The sequence below is a fragment of the Rhamphochromis longiceps genome, linkage group LG13, assembly GCF_057381845.1.
Source record: "Rhamphochromis longiceps isolate RC_006_pf linkage group LG13, R_longiceps_female_GT1.1, whole genome shotgun sequence".
Taxonomy (NCBI): domain Eukaryota; kingdom Metazoa; phylum Chordata; class Actinopteri; order Cichliformes; family Cichlidae; genus Rhamphochromis; species Rhamphochromis longiceps.
In genome coordinates, this window is record NC_140569.1 from 28,763,432 (window position 1) to 28,780,053 (window position 16,622).

The following is a 16,622-nucleotide window of genomic DNA, read 5'->3' on the forward strand; positions in this document are numbered from 1 at the left end:
TTCAAAGCTATAATTAATTATTAAGCTAGTTAAATGTGACAGTTTTCAAATGTTAGATGTTTTTAAGTTATATTACAAATCATTCAGACATTGTTAGTAATAATAGACCTTCCTGACTCTCAGTTGCAACCTGTGGAGTGATTTCTGTGTGATGCAGGTAGAATTTTTTTGCATAAATTAAAAGCATGTCATGTTTCCTGAGCGAGTTCCCTTAATATCAGTCTGTCTGTTCCTATCGGTGGAAATGAGGAACACTAGCTAACAGTAACTTAGAATGAGTTAGTCACTGATTTGAACTCAGACCATGTATTCAAAAACAGACTTGAAATGAGGACAACCAAGCAAACATGCTGTGGTTCAGATAGTATTTTGCCAGCACAATTAGCACAGGTGAGCAAATAAGCTAAGGTTAGATAGCTAGCTTCTACATCGAGCAATATGTTTGTACCAGCAGGCGAACTAACGCTCAGGAGTTATTCTGAGCGTGTGTAAAAGATAAGCTGGTAATAGTCTGGTATACTTTTCTAATAATCAGACTGTCCCTTTAAAAAAAACCAGAGTCTGAGTACCACAGTGACCTGTTTGTATTCAAAGCCCCACATATCCCACTCGTCCGTATTAACATAATGCTCCATTGTTGTTCCAAACTACGTGAAACATTGAGTCAGACTGTTGCATCGTTACCAATTAGAACCAATGCACCTGGGTGCAATAACAGAAACAAGCTGTGGAAGTGGGAAAGTATTAAGAGTCAGACAAACACTATCACCCAGTTTCCCAGACATGGATTAATTGTAGTCCTGGACAAGAAGAAAAATTCAGCTAAAAAAGACGAGGATTAAGTCATGTCTGGGAAAACAAGACAAACCATGTGAGCTTCAGTCTTTTCATATTATTTCTTGCCAGTGAAAAACTAAAATATTTCATACATTCACACATAGATTTTAAGCACAGCTTTTACCTTAAAAATTAACATTGTAGGTCATATGTTTTATAATTATTTTGTTTCATGTTTGATGTTGGATTTTAGGCATAGATGCTGACTCAAATCAGTAGGGATGTTCCAAAGAACAAGAACTTATTGGTGACAGTCAGGGGCTGATTTTATGAATAATTGAATAAATGTTAAACGGCCCAAAGTGAAAGGGGGAAAAAACTGCTGCATGACTACAGCATGTAGATGTGGTCTGCAACGCTGGGTAGCACCTACATGCAAACAAGGCAGTTATCTTGCCAAAACGTTCTGTTTTTATTGTCACAATGATCTTTCAGAATTATCCAGACTGTGAATGTAGTGAAAGACGAGCACTGATATTACTCAGTGCATCCCTACATGTCAGTATGAATTGCATAAACCTCTTAATCTATCTGTTGTAGTTAACCTGTATAAGAAATGACATTTAAAATAGCATAAGCTCTGCTCCCTCCAGTGTATTAATTTATGTCAGGGCCTGTGGATGTGTGTCACATCGTCCTCAAACACTGCTGTCACGTCTCAGCTCTGCCTTGTCCCCATTCCTTATGTGTGTGTGTGTATATATATGTATGTATGTGTGTATGTATGTGTGTGTGTGTATATATATATATATATATATATATATATATATATATATATATATATATATATATATATATATATATATATATATCCATCTATCTATATATATATCCATCTATCTATATATATATCCATCTATCCATCCATACAGACAGACAGACAGACAGACAGGATGACTAACGACCCTAACCAAGCTGTAACAGCTAAGCTTTGTTACTATAGCGTGCTGCCAAGGATAGGGAAGCCCTCTCTGTTATTACTGATTTCATACAATCTACAAAGACAAACGCCTGACCTGAATGTGGACTCCACTGGCGTCTCATGCGGGATCTAGAAAGCGAATAGTTATGTCTATAACTTCTGTTCCCTGAAGGAGAGGAACGCGGTACAACACATAAGTATGGGATATCACGCCCTCGTGTGTCCTGGCTGAAGAAACTTTTATTCACGCCTTTAAGGCAGATGATGTGCGATGACACGTGCACGGCCCCACCTGCACATATAGCCGCTGTCATCCCTCAGTTCGATAGCCGCTCTTCACCGAGCCAAACTGCTCAGTGGGGCCACCTTGTGTTGTAACTCGTTCCTATCCTTCAGGGAACAGAAGTTATAGACATAACTATTCGTTCCCTTTCAGTCAATTCACTCGGTACAACACATAAGTATGGGACATATATACACGCCCCACAGAGGAGCCACCGAACCGGAATCGGACCACCACATCCTTAGTGAGTGGTAGACCCAGCAGAAATGACAGCATGAGCCACCGAAGGGGCTGTAACGTCCAACCAATAAAACCGCACAAAAGTGTGCGGTGATGCCCAACTAGTTGCCATACAAATATCAGCTACAGGCACCCCTTTAAAAAGAGCCCATGAGGTTGCCATCCCCCTGGTGGAATGAGCTCTCACCAGTGAGATAGCTTCTATAATCCAGTGGGACAGCCTCTGTTTGGACAGAGCTCTACCTCTATTTGGATTAACGAAGCAGACAAACAGCTGGTCACATAAACACACAGTCTGAGTGCGCTCAATGTAGGTGTGTAGCACATGCACTGGACAAAGAGAATGCTGCATCCTCTGCTCCTCAGATGTAAAAGGAGGGGAGCAAAAGCTCAGACACTCAAACTCCATTGAGCTATAAGATGCAGGCATGATCTTCGGAAAATAGGCAGCATCAGGCAGCATGTGGCCATCAGGAGAGAGGGTCGGTAACCATGGCAACGCATGTAAACGCATGGCAAGGGGCCGGTAACCATGGCAAGGGGCCGGTAACCATGGCAAGGGGCCGGTAACCAGGGCAACGCATGGCAACGGGCCGGTAACCAGGGCAACGCATGGCAACGGGCCGGTAACCAGGGCAATGGGCCGTAACCATGGCAACGCATTTAAACGCATGGCAACGGGCCGGTAACCACGGGTCATAACCATGGCAACGCATGTAAATGCATGCCAACAGACCGGTAACCATGGCAACGCATGCCAACGGACCGGTAACCATGGCAATGCACAAACAGTGGCAGTTAAGCTAAGTTCAAGTCAGCAGACAACGGAGCTAACTAGCAGCAGCTAGCTAGCCCAACTCAACAGAGGTGTTCTCAGCGAAGTGAAGAGCGTAAGAACTGAGGGATGACTGTGATGACAGTGGCTATATGGGCAGGCGGGGCCGTCCGTGTCATCACACGTCATCTGCTTTAAAGGCGTGAATAAAGGTTTCTTCAGCCAGGACACGCGAGGGCGTTATATCCCATACTTGTGTGTTGTACCGAGTGAATCGACTGAAAGGGAACCGTTTACACTCTGCTATCCCAGTATGAGTTCTTTGCTAAAAAAAGAAAGAAAGGAAAACAGTGTACGGTTATACAGTTTATGTGTGTATATTGTGAATTCTGTAGAAAGGAATGCTGTGTGTGTGTGTGTGTGTGTGTGTGTGTGAGAGACCCCCACAGCAGGAGGCCCTTGAATTAGCATCCGCCCTCGTTAGCACCGCGCTTTCATTTGAGGCCCAATCCCGCTGGTTTAACGGCCACGACGCCTCTCCCTTTCCACTACATTCTTTCCAAATCACTTCCACCACCAGCAGGAAAAGACAGAGCACTGCAAACAACAACACACACACACACACACACACACACACACACACACAAACACACAGGAATAGTTGTCTGAGTGTTTCAGCATGTGAGCGTCCATAATAACAACGGTACCAGACATAGGCTGTGTTTGTCTTTGTAGGGGGTAATGAGTGTGTGTTTGCTTGTTGACAGTGTATTTACACTGAGAGAGAAAGCAGGAAGGATCAGAGGCTTTTATGTGCTGAATGGGTGTTTTTTCTTTGTTTTGGACTGCAGGTTAACCTGCAGCATCTTGAGCAGTGTTGGCTAACAATTACGTACAATCTGTGGCACATACTGTGTGTTCTGAAGCAGCTTGTGGATTTCACACTTTGGTTCTATTTGTACTTTTTTTCTGATTCATATGCTTCATGATGCTTTCGCAACTCTGTGAGATTCTGCAATGTTTTTCTTTTTATTGTTGTGACATTGATTTTAAATCTAGGCGATGTGAGAAGCGTGTAGATCAGCGGTCCCCAACCTTTTTTGCGCCACGGACCGGTTTGTGCCCGACAATATTTTCACAGACCGGCCTTTTAAGGTGTCGCGGATAAATACAACAAAATAAAACTAGTACCGGTACCGAAAAAAAAGATTTATTCATAGCACACGTGAAAAGACCCAGGAAAACAGAGTTAACAAAATAACTGCTTATTTAAGCAGTTATTTAACAAACGCAGGCAGACAAGGAAAATCTGAACTTGAGCTCTTTTATCTTCATTCAGTTGTCATCAGTTTCACACTGTGTGTGTGTGTGTGTGTGTGTGTGTGTGTGTGTGTGTGTGTGTGTGTGTGTGTACGTACATCGATAGTGAATCTGTTCACATTGACAGACAGTAGGATGATTGTGAAAGGGTTTGGGAAGTTGGATCTGCTGAAGTCTCTGCGTACAAAGTCTTGCTACCCTACCGCAGTGATGACATGCATGTGTGTAGTGTTTGTGTGACCGAAACACAACTCCTTCCAAAAACGTGTGTGAGCTCGACACCTCCTGTGGTCCTCACCAGCATCCTGTGTGACATCCTTGTTGGCCTGGCTAGCAGCTCTGCACTGTTGTTGTGGGTGAAACCATGGCAACAAGAGCAGCTGGCAGTGATGCTGTAATTTCTTTTAATTCCTTTCTAATTTATTTTTATGTTTAAGCGTTTAGGTTGAGACCTTTCCAACTTTCTCGAGTTTTTCAAGATGACAAACATTTTTTTTCAGTTTTTTGTTTGCAAGAAGTAAAGAAATTAGGAAGCTGTCCTGCTGCTCTGTACAGTCACTTCAGAAAGTCTTTACATTGTAAAGTTCACATTTTTTCCCCCCATCTCAGATCTCAAATTATTTAATATTTTGAGTGTTAAGATATATTTCAAAATACCAAAAGGTGAATGTAATTTAGAAGCTGTTTGCCAATCAGCCTTATACAGCTGAAATAGAAGAACATGTTATTTACCATCAGACCAAAAAAGGAGAAACAGGCCAAGTCAAAAACCACTACAGCTGATTTTTGAAAAATCGCCTATTCACCATTCACCGCTTTGGTTAGGGAGGCAACTTTAGCCGAAACGCTGGTAGTTTGGTACATTTACCCTGATTTATGGCTATTTTTTATCATAGGTGTCCTAATATGCAGTGTGAACTGGTGAGTTTGTATATGCACAATTCGCCCTTTTCTAAACTATGTGTAATCAATTGAGCTTGTCACATGTGGCCCCCAGTCACGTTATGAAAGCAAACAGGACAACAGCAACATCTAAGGGTTTGAATGCTTGTGTAAATGAAAGAGTCCAGTTTTTTTTTTTTTTAATGTTAAAAAAATTGAGTGTAGACTTGAATGTCATCCTTATCCATTCAAAATTCAATCTACAACACCTGAAAGTTTGCAATAAGAGGTGTGTGTGTGTTTGACACAGACCACCGAAGTAGCTGGTCAGCTGGAGTTTGACAGCATATTTGGCATAGCTGGGAGCTCAGAGCACTGGTTACAAAGAGGAGGCAGACCATGTGTTTGGCCTGCTCTGCGTCTGAGAGGGAAACACACCCACATCCTTAGACAGGCAGAGAGGCATGCACGCGCAGTCTCACACACACACTGAATGCATTGTCTGACATCTCCATATATTTGCTCTCTTGTACATAATATTTACTTTGCAATGCTTTATTTGAAAATCTAAGTTCTAAAAATAAGAGTTCATCCACAGAGTTTCCCACAATGGAATAAAAATATACGCTTTAAAACCACCTTTACCTGTCAAAGGTGGTGTGGGGTCCTGAGTTTCATTTTAGGGCTTCCTAAAGAATGAATATGGACTACACTTTAACAAAGGGACAGGAAGAGATCCCACAAGCTTGCTTACAGTGGGGCAAAACAGTATTTAGTCAGCCACCAGTTGTGCAAGTTCTCCTGCTTAAAAAGATGAGGCCTGTAATTTTCATCATAGCTATACCTCAACTATGAGAGACAAAATGAGAAGAAAAAAAATCCAGAGAAATCATATTGTCTGGTTTTTAAAGAATTACTTTGCAAATTATTGTGGAAAATAAGTATTTGGTCAATAACAAAAGTTCATCTCAATACTTTGTTATATACCCTTTGTTGGCAATGACAGAGGTCAAATGTTTTCTGTCTTCACACACTGTTGCTGGTATTTTGGCCCATTCCTCCATGCAGATCTCCTCTAGAACAGTGATGTTTGTGTTGCCCAGCCCAAAGAATTTCAACTCCCTCCAAAGATTTATCCTATGGGGTTGAGATCTGGAGACTGGCTAGGCCACTCCAGGACCTTGAAATGCTTCTTATGAAGCCACTCCTTCATTACCCGGGCGGTGTGTTTGGGATCATTGTCATGCTGAAAGATCCAGCCACGTTTCATCTTCAATGCCCTTGCTGATGGAAAGAGGTTTTCATCCAAAATCTCACGATACATGGCTCCATTCTTTCCTCTACACAGATCAGTCGTCTTGGTCCCTTTGCAGAAAAACAGCCGCAAACCACCCCCATGCTTCACAGTAGGTATTGTGTTCTTTGAAAGCAACTCAGCATTATTTCTCCTCCAAACACAACAAGTAGAGTTTTTACCCCAATTTTCTGTTTTGGTTTCATCTGGCATTCTCCCAATCCTCTTCTGGATCATCCTGCGCCAGTCAGAAAAGGATCCTGCTGTAGAAAGTAATATTAAATACATTCTAACAACAGCGATCCTCTCTAGCAAACTTCAGACAGGCCTGGACAAGTACTGGCTTAAGCATGGGACACGTCTGGCCTGGCAGCGTAGTGTGTTACTGATGGTAGCCTTAGTTACTTTGGTCCCAGCTCTCTGCAGGTCATTCAGTAGGTGTGTGGTTCTGAGACTTTTGCTCACCGTTCTTGTGATCGTTTTGACCCCACGGGGTGAGATCTTGCGTGGAGCCCCACATTGAGGGAGATTATCAGTGGTCTTATATGTCTTCTAATTGCTTCCACAGTTGATTTCTTCACACTTCGCTGCTTAATTATTGCAGATTCAGTCTTCCCAGCCTGGAGCAGGTCTACAATTTTGTTTCTGGTGTCCTTTGACAGCTCTTTGGTCTTGGCCGTAGTGGAGTGTGACTGTTTGAGGTTGTGGACAGGTGTCTTTTATACTGATAACGAGTTCAAACAGGTGCCATTAATGCAGGTAACGAGTGGAGGACAGAGGAGCATCTTACAGAAGCAGTTACAGGTCTGCGAGAGCCAGAAATCTTGCTTGTTTGTAGGTGACCAAATACTTATTTTCCACCATAACTTGCAATTAAATTCTTTAAAAATCAGACAATGTGATTTTTTTTCTGGATTTTGTTTTTTCTCATTTTGTCTTTCATAGTTGAGGTATAGCTATGATAAAACTTACAGGCCTCTCTCATCTTTGCACAATTGGTGGCTGACTAAATACTGTACCAAGGAATAAAAACCACTGATTGTCAACTTTTTGCTTTTCCTAATCTGGTCAGCTATGTACTGTAGAAGTCACAATGATTATGCTGCGAACTTAAACTCTTTTATTAAAACAACATTTGATTGTTTCGCAGATGGATTTTCTGTCAATACAAGCAAAACTAGTGCTGAGCAGAAAATGTCAACATCATATTTTTTTGATTGGACACAGACTGAAATGTTTGGATGGTTGCCGAGTTAGTACAAGATACAACGTTAGTTACATCATTTGCAGTAAGCAGTTACATAAAATTAATCACTGCAAACATTCCAGCCTATGGAGCATGGCTGATTTCACATCGACAGCTTTTTCAAACAAAATGGTAGAAAATGTGTGTTTCACAATAAAATAAGAAAGAAACAGATCACTGCATCAGTCTCCTAGCTGCTTTGCCAAATGGGAAGAACTTTCTCCCTGAAAAGCATGAGAGCATGGTTTGCATGTTGTTTTTGCAAATCAGTTATCACCCATTGGACTTATAACCAAGGTGTACAAAAGAGCTTCACGTCACCTCTAAATGTAGATGAACTACAGCAGCAGGAGACCACCCAGTGTGGTCTCCTGCTGCTGTACCTTCTTACTGCACACGTCCTTAAAGGCGGTATTTATGTGAGCCAGAAGCTGCAGACTGCTCTCACTCCCTTTCAGAGTTGTTTTAACTATGGATCTGTAGGTCAGTGAAACAGGATATCATTAATATGGTCATCCCAAGCACGCAGCTGTGGTTGTGAATGCAAAAGCGCCACCCACCTGTTGTTTAGACCATCTGATTGTAAATGACAGCCAATCAAAAGAAAGCAGGCTAAAAGGAAGAAGAGCTTTGGGTGCCTAGAAAAGCGCTATGTAAATGCAATCCATTATTATTATTATTATTATTAATATTAAGAGTTGTAGCAGATAAAGTCTAAGAACATGGAGTTGGAAATGAGCATAATAGACTTTATAGAAATGTATCAATACCTGTGAAAGGTACGTTGTTATTAGTAAAGTGTCAAATGCAATGGAAAGGAAAATACAAGATTCAAAAGAAGAAAAGTATGAGAGATTTAAAAAAAAAAAAAAAATTGTGATGTGCAGTAGGGAGTTATTAATATAAAGAATTGTGTGCAGTATATAGTGTGCTATATTAAATTTGTGGGGTCTTGCAGGAATGATTAGCTCGTGCTCTTCAGTCCTTCCTTTAAGCAGCAGAGAGTCCAGAGGGAGATTGGTATGAGGACTTACTGAGACATGTAGTAAAGACAAAAAATAATTCACTGAAACTGAGCAGTGGCAGCAGCAACAACAAACATGGTGAGAGTGCCGTCTAACCCGGGGCCATCGGGGGAGAAGTTAGCTATTTGGGTCACTGTCACGGCCGAGCCATACATGTAATTAGACTTGGGAAACTTCTCTCTCCGCACATGGAAGTTTTTTCTGGGAAACGGGCTAGGCTGCAAACAGGAAGTTGACATCTAAATAAAGTGCACCCCCCCTTTGCCCCCTCCTGCCCCGCGCAGGAAGCTTGCTCAGCCCTTTTTAAACAGTTACACAGACGGGAACCTTCGAAAGGGAAGCTTTAAATAGGCGAAGCCGCGGCCCGGCTCGGCCCAGCTCAGCACCGCAGCGGTCTGGGCCCCGGCAGCAAGGGACCATCTTAACAGTGACTGTCGCTGCCATTTTTACCCCGGTGAGGTCAGGCCTGTCCTGGGAGTCCACTCTGGCCACCAGTGTGATAAGTCATTGGGCTTGGTAGGCTGTGGTTTACACAGTCCATACTTTGGTGTCCAAGTTAGTCCACTTTAGGTCTGCAGGGTCAGTTGAGTTTATTGACCAGTCACGTGGTCAGAAACGGGCTGTCTAAGCCTTTCATCTTTGCCGCATTTATTATCTTTGTATGATTTTCATGTTGCACATAGTTTTAATTCACGTGCAGCATTTTTGTTTCATCGCAGTCTCCTGCTGTTTTTCCTCTTACAGACCAGCTTCATGCATCATTTTCTCTTCCTTCAGTGACATCAGGGCTCGTGGCTGAAGTTTACAGTGACTGGCATATTTCTGGTTCATGTGTGGGTCTGAGTCTGTGTTAGTTTAGATGTTGTGTCTAACCCTACATCCCCTAAGGGGCTGTTGGGATGTTTTTTTCTCTTTTTACACGGGGTATTTTCTTTCTTTCTTTTTTTTTTTTTTTTTTATATTTCTTTTTTTTTTATGTTTGTGCTTTGGGTCCTCGCCACCCCTCCCTGTGCCCTCCATGCCACCCCTGACTAAGTCGGGGCCTGGCTGCCTCTGTGGTGGCGGTGATACCACAGCCTTAATGACAGGGCCGTGGAGCTCTGCGTCCGCCTCGCCCTGCCGCCTCACCTGCAACACACTCGCCAGTTTACACACTGCTGCAGGAACAGCACTGACTTGTGTGTGTGTGTGTGTGTGTATAGTTAGAATAATGCTGCTAACACTATTACTAACTGGATGGTTTTACTGACAGTGGCCATTATGTGGATGTCTCAGCATCCTTATTTGAACGCACTTGTCACGCTACTGACATGCCGCTCTCACGCTTGACGAGCAGAGTGCTCCCTGGCTGAAAACTAAGTGGTGTCTCTAAAACAAGAGTGCAGCCAGTGTTGCAGCTTTGCCAAGCAGAGGAAAGTCTAAAGTGGGATTAGGTAATGTAGCGAAGAACCATTTTTTGTACACCATGCTGCTTTTTTCCTTCAGCTGGAAGCTGTGAGGCTCTGAGTAATTGTCTAAATGACCAAGCTGGTTATCCAAATGGTTCATTTTACCACCATTCAATGAGCCACGAGTGGAATTGTGTCATTTTCAAGGGTGGAGTGTGGTGGGTGGGTAATTGTTTTGAAATTGTATTGAGTTTATTGGATGTATTTAGACATAATTGCTCGACTTTAAAGGCTGATTCATGCGCTGACAAAGACAAAGTCCACTGTGGTGGATCCACTCAGATCTAAATGCTTCATTGTTTCAATGAAAGATAAAACGTAGCACACTAGAACTAACATGACACCGTCACTGTGGGAACCTCCAACTACAGCGAGCCACTTGGTGAATCTGTTTGCAGTAAGTTGACCAACAGCTTTTTTTTTTTCCTTTTCAATAAATGTGTTTTCTGTGTCTTTCAGATATGCAACAACTCTTTAAGTTACGCTTTGACATCCGACTCATCAGTTAATTCCACTCTCAGATGTCAAATCTTCAAACTGTTCATCCAGTTTTGAGTAATATGAATGCGTTTGAAGCAGACTTGAATCAACGTGACGTTACATATTTTTACAAGTACATCAAAATATCCTACAAGTACATTTTTCCTTTCAAGTACTAAAATGAATACAAAAGCGCTCAAATTGCAAGTATTATAATGAATAGAACCTGCTCCTGTGAAATCCATGGTTACTTTGCATTTCTTCTGTTGGTGCTGTATGTTGTTAAAGCCTTCCATAGACAGACATGTAGCCAAAGATGAAAGCAACACATCTACAAGTCGGAATATTCTGGATAATGTCACAACATCCCACATTGACACAACAGTTGTTTTGTGAACCAAAGTGTAACAACCCTGCTTCCAGGTCTTTTCCATATAGACCTGTGATTAAAAGCTAGTGCTGCTACTGTATGATTGTTGAACATGAAGGCAAATCTTGGCCCTGCAGGCCTCCAGTTGAGAAAACAGGATCTGCTGCACTAGCTCGTGGCCTGGCCTTGTTAAGGTTGCATCACTGGGTGCATATAGCATGACTTATGTCATTTTGACCCTTTGAAACTGGCATAACTAACTTCATTTGGAGAGTGCAGCAGGAGGAAAGTTATGTGAACACACACAGCCACACAGTTCACCTCTTACAGTTCAGCTGCTGATCTCCTTTCTTTCTCTCTCTCTGTGTTGCAGGTGGAGGGGGTAGGCCTGTACTTCCGTCAGCAGCTCCTGCAGTCCCGTCATCGTGGCGCCTTCGAACTGGCTTATGTGGGCTTTGTACGCCTCACAGACATGTTGTGCAGGTGCGTATGTGTCTGTGTTCACATTCAGCATAAATGGACTGAAAGGTGATACTGTTGGACGGCCATGGGCATTAGCTTCCATCACGACAGTGAGTGTCCCTGTGCCTTGTAATTAGCAGTAGGCAAGCACACTCAGTAATGTTCTTCAGATATAATCCACTCTAAATAAATCAAGGCTGGATAATTGGATTTATTTCTAATCTGGTGCCCTCTGGATGGCCAGCAGAAAGGCATGGGTGTGAAAGAACTGAACTGCTGGTGACAGAGAAAACCCACGCTGGCACAGGGCGAACATGCAAGCCTCTGACGATCTCATTAAAAGAAACATGCAGCTCCTTTAAAGTGGAGTCAGACTGTTAAATACCCTTTAATGGTCAAACACATTAAATCATGGACAGCATGAAAATCTTGGAGAGACATCTGTGATGTTTTGGGGTGTATGAGTGCCCGTCCATCTGTCCATTTTCTTTGGGTTACCTAATCAAGCCTATCCCAGCTGGTGTAGGGTGAGAGGCGGGTCACGACCCTGGACAGGTCGCCACTCTGTCACATCTGTAGCCAATTTATGGTAAAATGGTAAATGGCCTGTATTTATATAGCGCTTTACTAGTCCCTAAGGACCCCAAAGCGCTTTACACATCCAGTCATCCACCCATTCACACACACATTCACACACTGGTGGAGGCAGCTACCTTGTAGCCACAGCCACCCTGGGGTGCACTGACAGAGCGCCCCAATTTAGAATCCTCAGTTAACCTAACCCTACTAAACTGCATGTCCCCATTTGTGCACACAGTGTGGGTAGTCTGTAGACGTGTAAAGGCACCAGGGACATGGATAGGTTTTTGAGCAAAGTACGCTGCAATCCAGACAGCGTCAGGGAAGTCTTTGCTCATTTCAGCAAAACGTTCTGCACGTAACAAAACTGCAGGAAAAGATTCGGTCCCTTATGAAACAGAAAATATGATAAAGGAGGTCCTGAAGTCCTACATCAAACAAAAACATCTCAGCTTCAGCTTGCAAATTCTTGAAATGATAACTACAACTTATAGACTGAAAGATTAATCGATCTCAGACAAAAACAGAAAAGTGCAACTCATAGCTCATAACATTTTCAAACTTTTTCTTTGAAAACCAGCATTTTGCAAAACACTTCTTTGCAGCATGAGAAAAGAAAATGACAGTTTTCCTGCGCTTAAATTGCTCAGTGAAGAGCAATAGCCTGGTTTGGCCTCAGTGCCAGTGTGCTGCCAGGGCCAGCGTTAAACTTGGCTGGAGTGACATATGACGCCAAAGTCCTCATCACCTGTGCTATTCCTAGAAATAATCTCTCTATTATTCTCCCGAGGAGGAAGAAAATATTTGTTTTAATTCTAAACGACATGAAAGAATTTCTCACTTTCATGTACCTCCCAGTTTTCCTCAATGGTGGGTTGTGGAAAACGTCTTTAGCCCTGCGGCGGGTCACCAGCCACAAAACCGTCACAGCAGTGTTGACTTTGAACCACCCAGTGCTGAGCAGTTAAAACAAAACTCACTTGTTTTGTTCTTGTGTAGAAACCAGGCTCTCTGTGCGTTGTGTAACATTTTAGCGGTCGTGTGTAGGAGTACCGGGGAGTGTGTGCGTCCTGCCGCTGGCTTGTGTGGATGCGAGTGTGTGTTTCCATGAGGGAAAGAGCAATGTGTGGATGGTATGCAGGCCGTGTGCTGGGTTATGGGGTGTTGATTGCGGGGTGCTTAACCGCAGCCTTTTGATGCTCTGCCTCGGGATCTGGCTTCGGTGTGTTCCACTGTGTTTGCAGTCTTTCACTCTGTCTCTTTGTCTCTCTCTCCATTCTTCTCAGTTTTCTCTTTCATTCACTCTTTCCGTTTATCTTCACTTTCTCCTTTCTGTTTCTTTTTGACTAAATTCTTTGGTTATACAAGTGAATTTCTATCTGCAGTTGTTTATAGCTGTGGTTTCCATTTTTGTGCTGAGACATGCCCCCAGCAGTTGTTGTTCTACTAATAACAGCGTAATTTTGCGGTAAAACAAATATAGTTAATGTCAGTTCATGTCGAACGTCATGTCTTAATAGTCATGTCTTTCAGTAGCTTTCTTTCCAAGCTCCTCAGACAGTCTTGAGACCATCTCTCATAATAATATTTGCAGCCCTTTATTGAAGGGCCATATAGATGCATGGAAATACAGTATATAAGGCAAAAACACCATTTGGACAGTTATAACAAGCTTGAAAGTCAATATTTGGCATGACCAACTTTACTTTTCAGCATACCTGAACTCTCTTAGGCAAACTTTCTTGTCATTTCTTCAGGAGTAGTTCTGCAGGCTTTTTGAAGGACATCCAAAGCTCTTCTTTGGACGTTGGCTGCCCTTTGGCCCATTCTCTGTAAAGATGGTCCCACACATGTTGAGGGGAGAGGCCAGTGCTTAATTGGTTTGGGTTGGTGTGTTTGTTTGGGATCACTGTCACTGAAATTGAAAGGTGGAAGAAAGTTTTCTTCTCTGATGAGGAAAAAATGTAACCTTATTGGTCCTGATGGTTTCCAACGTTGCTGACACAACAAGCAGATCCCACCCGAGATTTTTCTACGCGTCACAGTGGAGGCGGCGCCACAATGGTCTGGGGTGCTTTTTCCTTCAGGAGGTGCAGGGGCGTCAAACGGCCACTGGCTCTGTCCAGATGTTGCAGAGAGCGTCCCTCGTGATTTATTACATGATTTTTTTTTTTTGCCATTTGTCACGTTGTCTTAAACTTTTGATTGGGAATGTATTTCTCACTTATACAATTTTATTGCACCAATTTTATTTTGCATTTTAGCTATTTATCTATTACTGACAAAGCCACTCACGCTAACACTTGTGACCATTTTCCTCCTTTTAGCTGTTTTCACCATTAACATTTTTTGAGATATTATTGGAACATTTATTCATTGCTTTTTTACTTTGTCAATAATTTAGCCAACTTTTCACCAGTGTATATTTTGCGTTATATATTTTAACATTTATTCAAAACCTTTTACTTTAACTGTTTATTGATTATTTGCAGCTACCTGCTTTTAAAAAGAAAGTATTTGTTAGCTTGCTGGCTCAGCTAGCCGGTTATTTTAGCAAACTGTTTCAGTGTCTGTGTTCACTCTTATTTGCAACAAGTGCCGTGTACTGCTCTGTTCAACATGTGGCTGTTTTTATACATATTTTTTTATATTGAGTACTTTAATACCAGCAGTATACTGGGAAGGAACATCTGGATACAAGTACTCTGAAAGAGAAAACTGGATTTCAGTACGCATTCACTGCATGATGATGTTTGCGCCCTCACTGTGAGGCTGGATTATGCATCAGTACTACATCTTTACTCTTTCCCACAAATGTCATTGTTTTAATTTGCCCACTCTGCTTATTTGGCTTTTGTCAAACAGCTGTTTGTTACAGAAGTAACAGATCAGTGTGTGTCCACCAGAGCTGCTTCATAGATGATCAGTTTGAAACAAAAACCCCAAAACCTACTGTGGGGTCTGTCTGATTGTCAGCGGGGTTTTTAACATGCGAGCATGTATCCAGGTTTGATGAGAGTGGCCTGTTTTGGTTTTGTGTATATGGAAAATGATGAGTATGACTTTACTCATGTGTGGACTACAGTGCACAGGGAAACTTAAAAGATTTCAGTCTTTGTTGCTTACGTCCATGTCATTGTTTTGTGTGTGTTTGTGTATAAGGAGTGGAAGTGAGGCCCTGCAGCAGCTTCCTGCTCGCTGGCTTTCTGAGGTTCTGGAAGAGGTCAAATCCAGCGACCCATCATCTAAGCTGTGCGCCACGCGACGAAGCGCTGGAATACCTTTCTACATCCAGGTGTGTAAGCAATATTTTTAAAGATATAAACAGAACAAATGGGCTAAAAGATGATGCAAAGGGTGCTTGTAAGGTTTCAGATTTGTTGCTGGACTTGCTATTGACTCTAAGTGTTGGCAAGAGCCTAATGTTTAAATTTCCGACACTTCAGAAACCACAGGCTTGTCAGTAAACATCACATTCCTGTGACTTGGCTGCTGCAGAGTGTGCGGTAGAGTGGTGGTCATGTTGGTGGTCACACCAATTTCTTCATGAGTATAACTCTCTCAGGACACAGTGACCCTTTGTTGCAGCTGATTGCTTCTCTTGCTTATTTCTGATAAAACTTCCAGATTTTAAAAAAAAAATAAATTATTTTGCAAATAGAAATGTGTCACTGCCAACTGCAGCGGTCATCCCGAAGACAAAACGAGGACCATAAGCAGTAACCATTTGGTCAAAATTAGGGTTTGCAATAGAAACCTTGTGTGTTTTTGTTCCTGTTTACTCCCAAAAGTAGCGCAATAAGCAGTTCTTGGCATACCGGTGAAGCACTCGTGCTGGAAGAACACTCCGTTTCCTAATCTAGCCATCTTTTTTTTCCCCCCTCACGTACAACACACACACACACTCACTCACTCACTCACTCACTCACTCACTCACACTCACACTCTCTGGTTGTCCCTCCCGTCAGTAGTCCCACAAATTACTAACACTGTGTTAGTCTCTGACTCTTATTTAGTCTCAGCTCGCGTCTTCACTTCCTTTGATTCCTAATATCGAAACTAGACGTGACTGAGGGGATGTTATCAGCAGTCATTTTGAAGCGGCTTACTCTTCTTTTGTGGTTTTGGTCAGACAGCCGCGTCGGTGATGTCACTGACTCGCTTGTTTTCGTGTGTGTGAGGCACGTGCGCCTCGTAGCTTGATTGAACGGGATGCTTCACATTAGTCTTAAATAAATTTAACCGACTTTCTGAAATTGACTTTTAAGGGCTCTGACGTCTTCCTGATCCTGTTTCTTTTCTTTTTGTTTTTTAAGACTTTCTAAACATTATCTGTGATGAATAGTAACATAACAGAAGAGCTTTAACAGGACAGAGCCTGACAAGTAGGCTGGGTGATTAAAACTGAGGATGAAGAGAGACGGAGAAGATAAGATGAAGGTGAATGAAGCAGAGGAAG

At 42.4% G+C, this 16,622-nt stretch overlaps 2 protein-coding genes across 3 annotated transcripts in view; one reads left to right on the forward strand and one right to left on the reverse strand.

Moving 5' to 3' along the window:
- plekhh2 (pleckstrin homology domain containing, family H (with MyTH4 domain) member 2) overlaps window positions 1-16,622 on the reverse strand; it is a 273,542-nt gene that overhangs the window by 105,769 nt on the left and 151,151 nt on the right. The window lies entirely within an intron of this gene.
- Window positions 1-16,622, forward strand: part of thada (THADA armadillo repeat containing) — a 123,329-nt gene that overhangs the window by 11,108 nt on the left and 95,599 nt on the right. Inside the window, exons 22-23 of the mRNA XM_085428925.1 lie at window positions 11,496-11,605; window positions 15,326-15,458. Of these exons, the coding sequence (XP_085285051.1) occupies window positions 11,496-11,605; window positions 15,326-15,458 (243 nt within the window). The remainder of the gene's footprint in view (window positions 1-11,495; window positions 11,606-15,325; window positions 15,459-16,622) is intronic.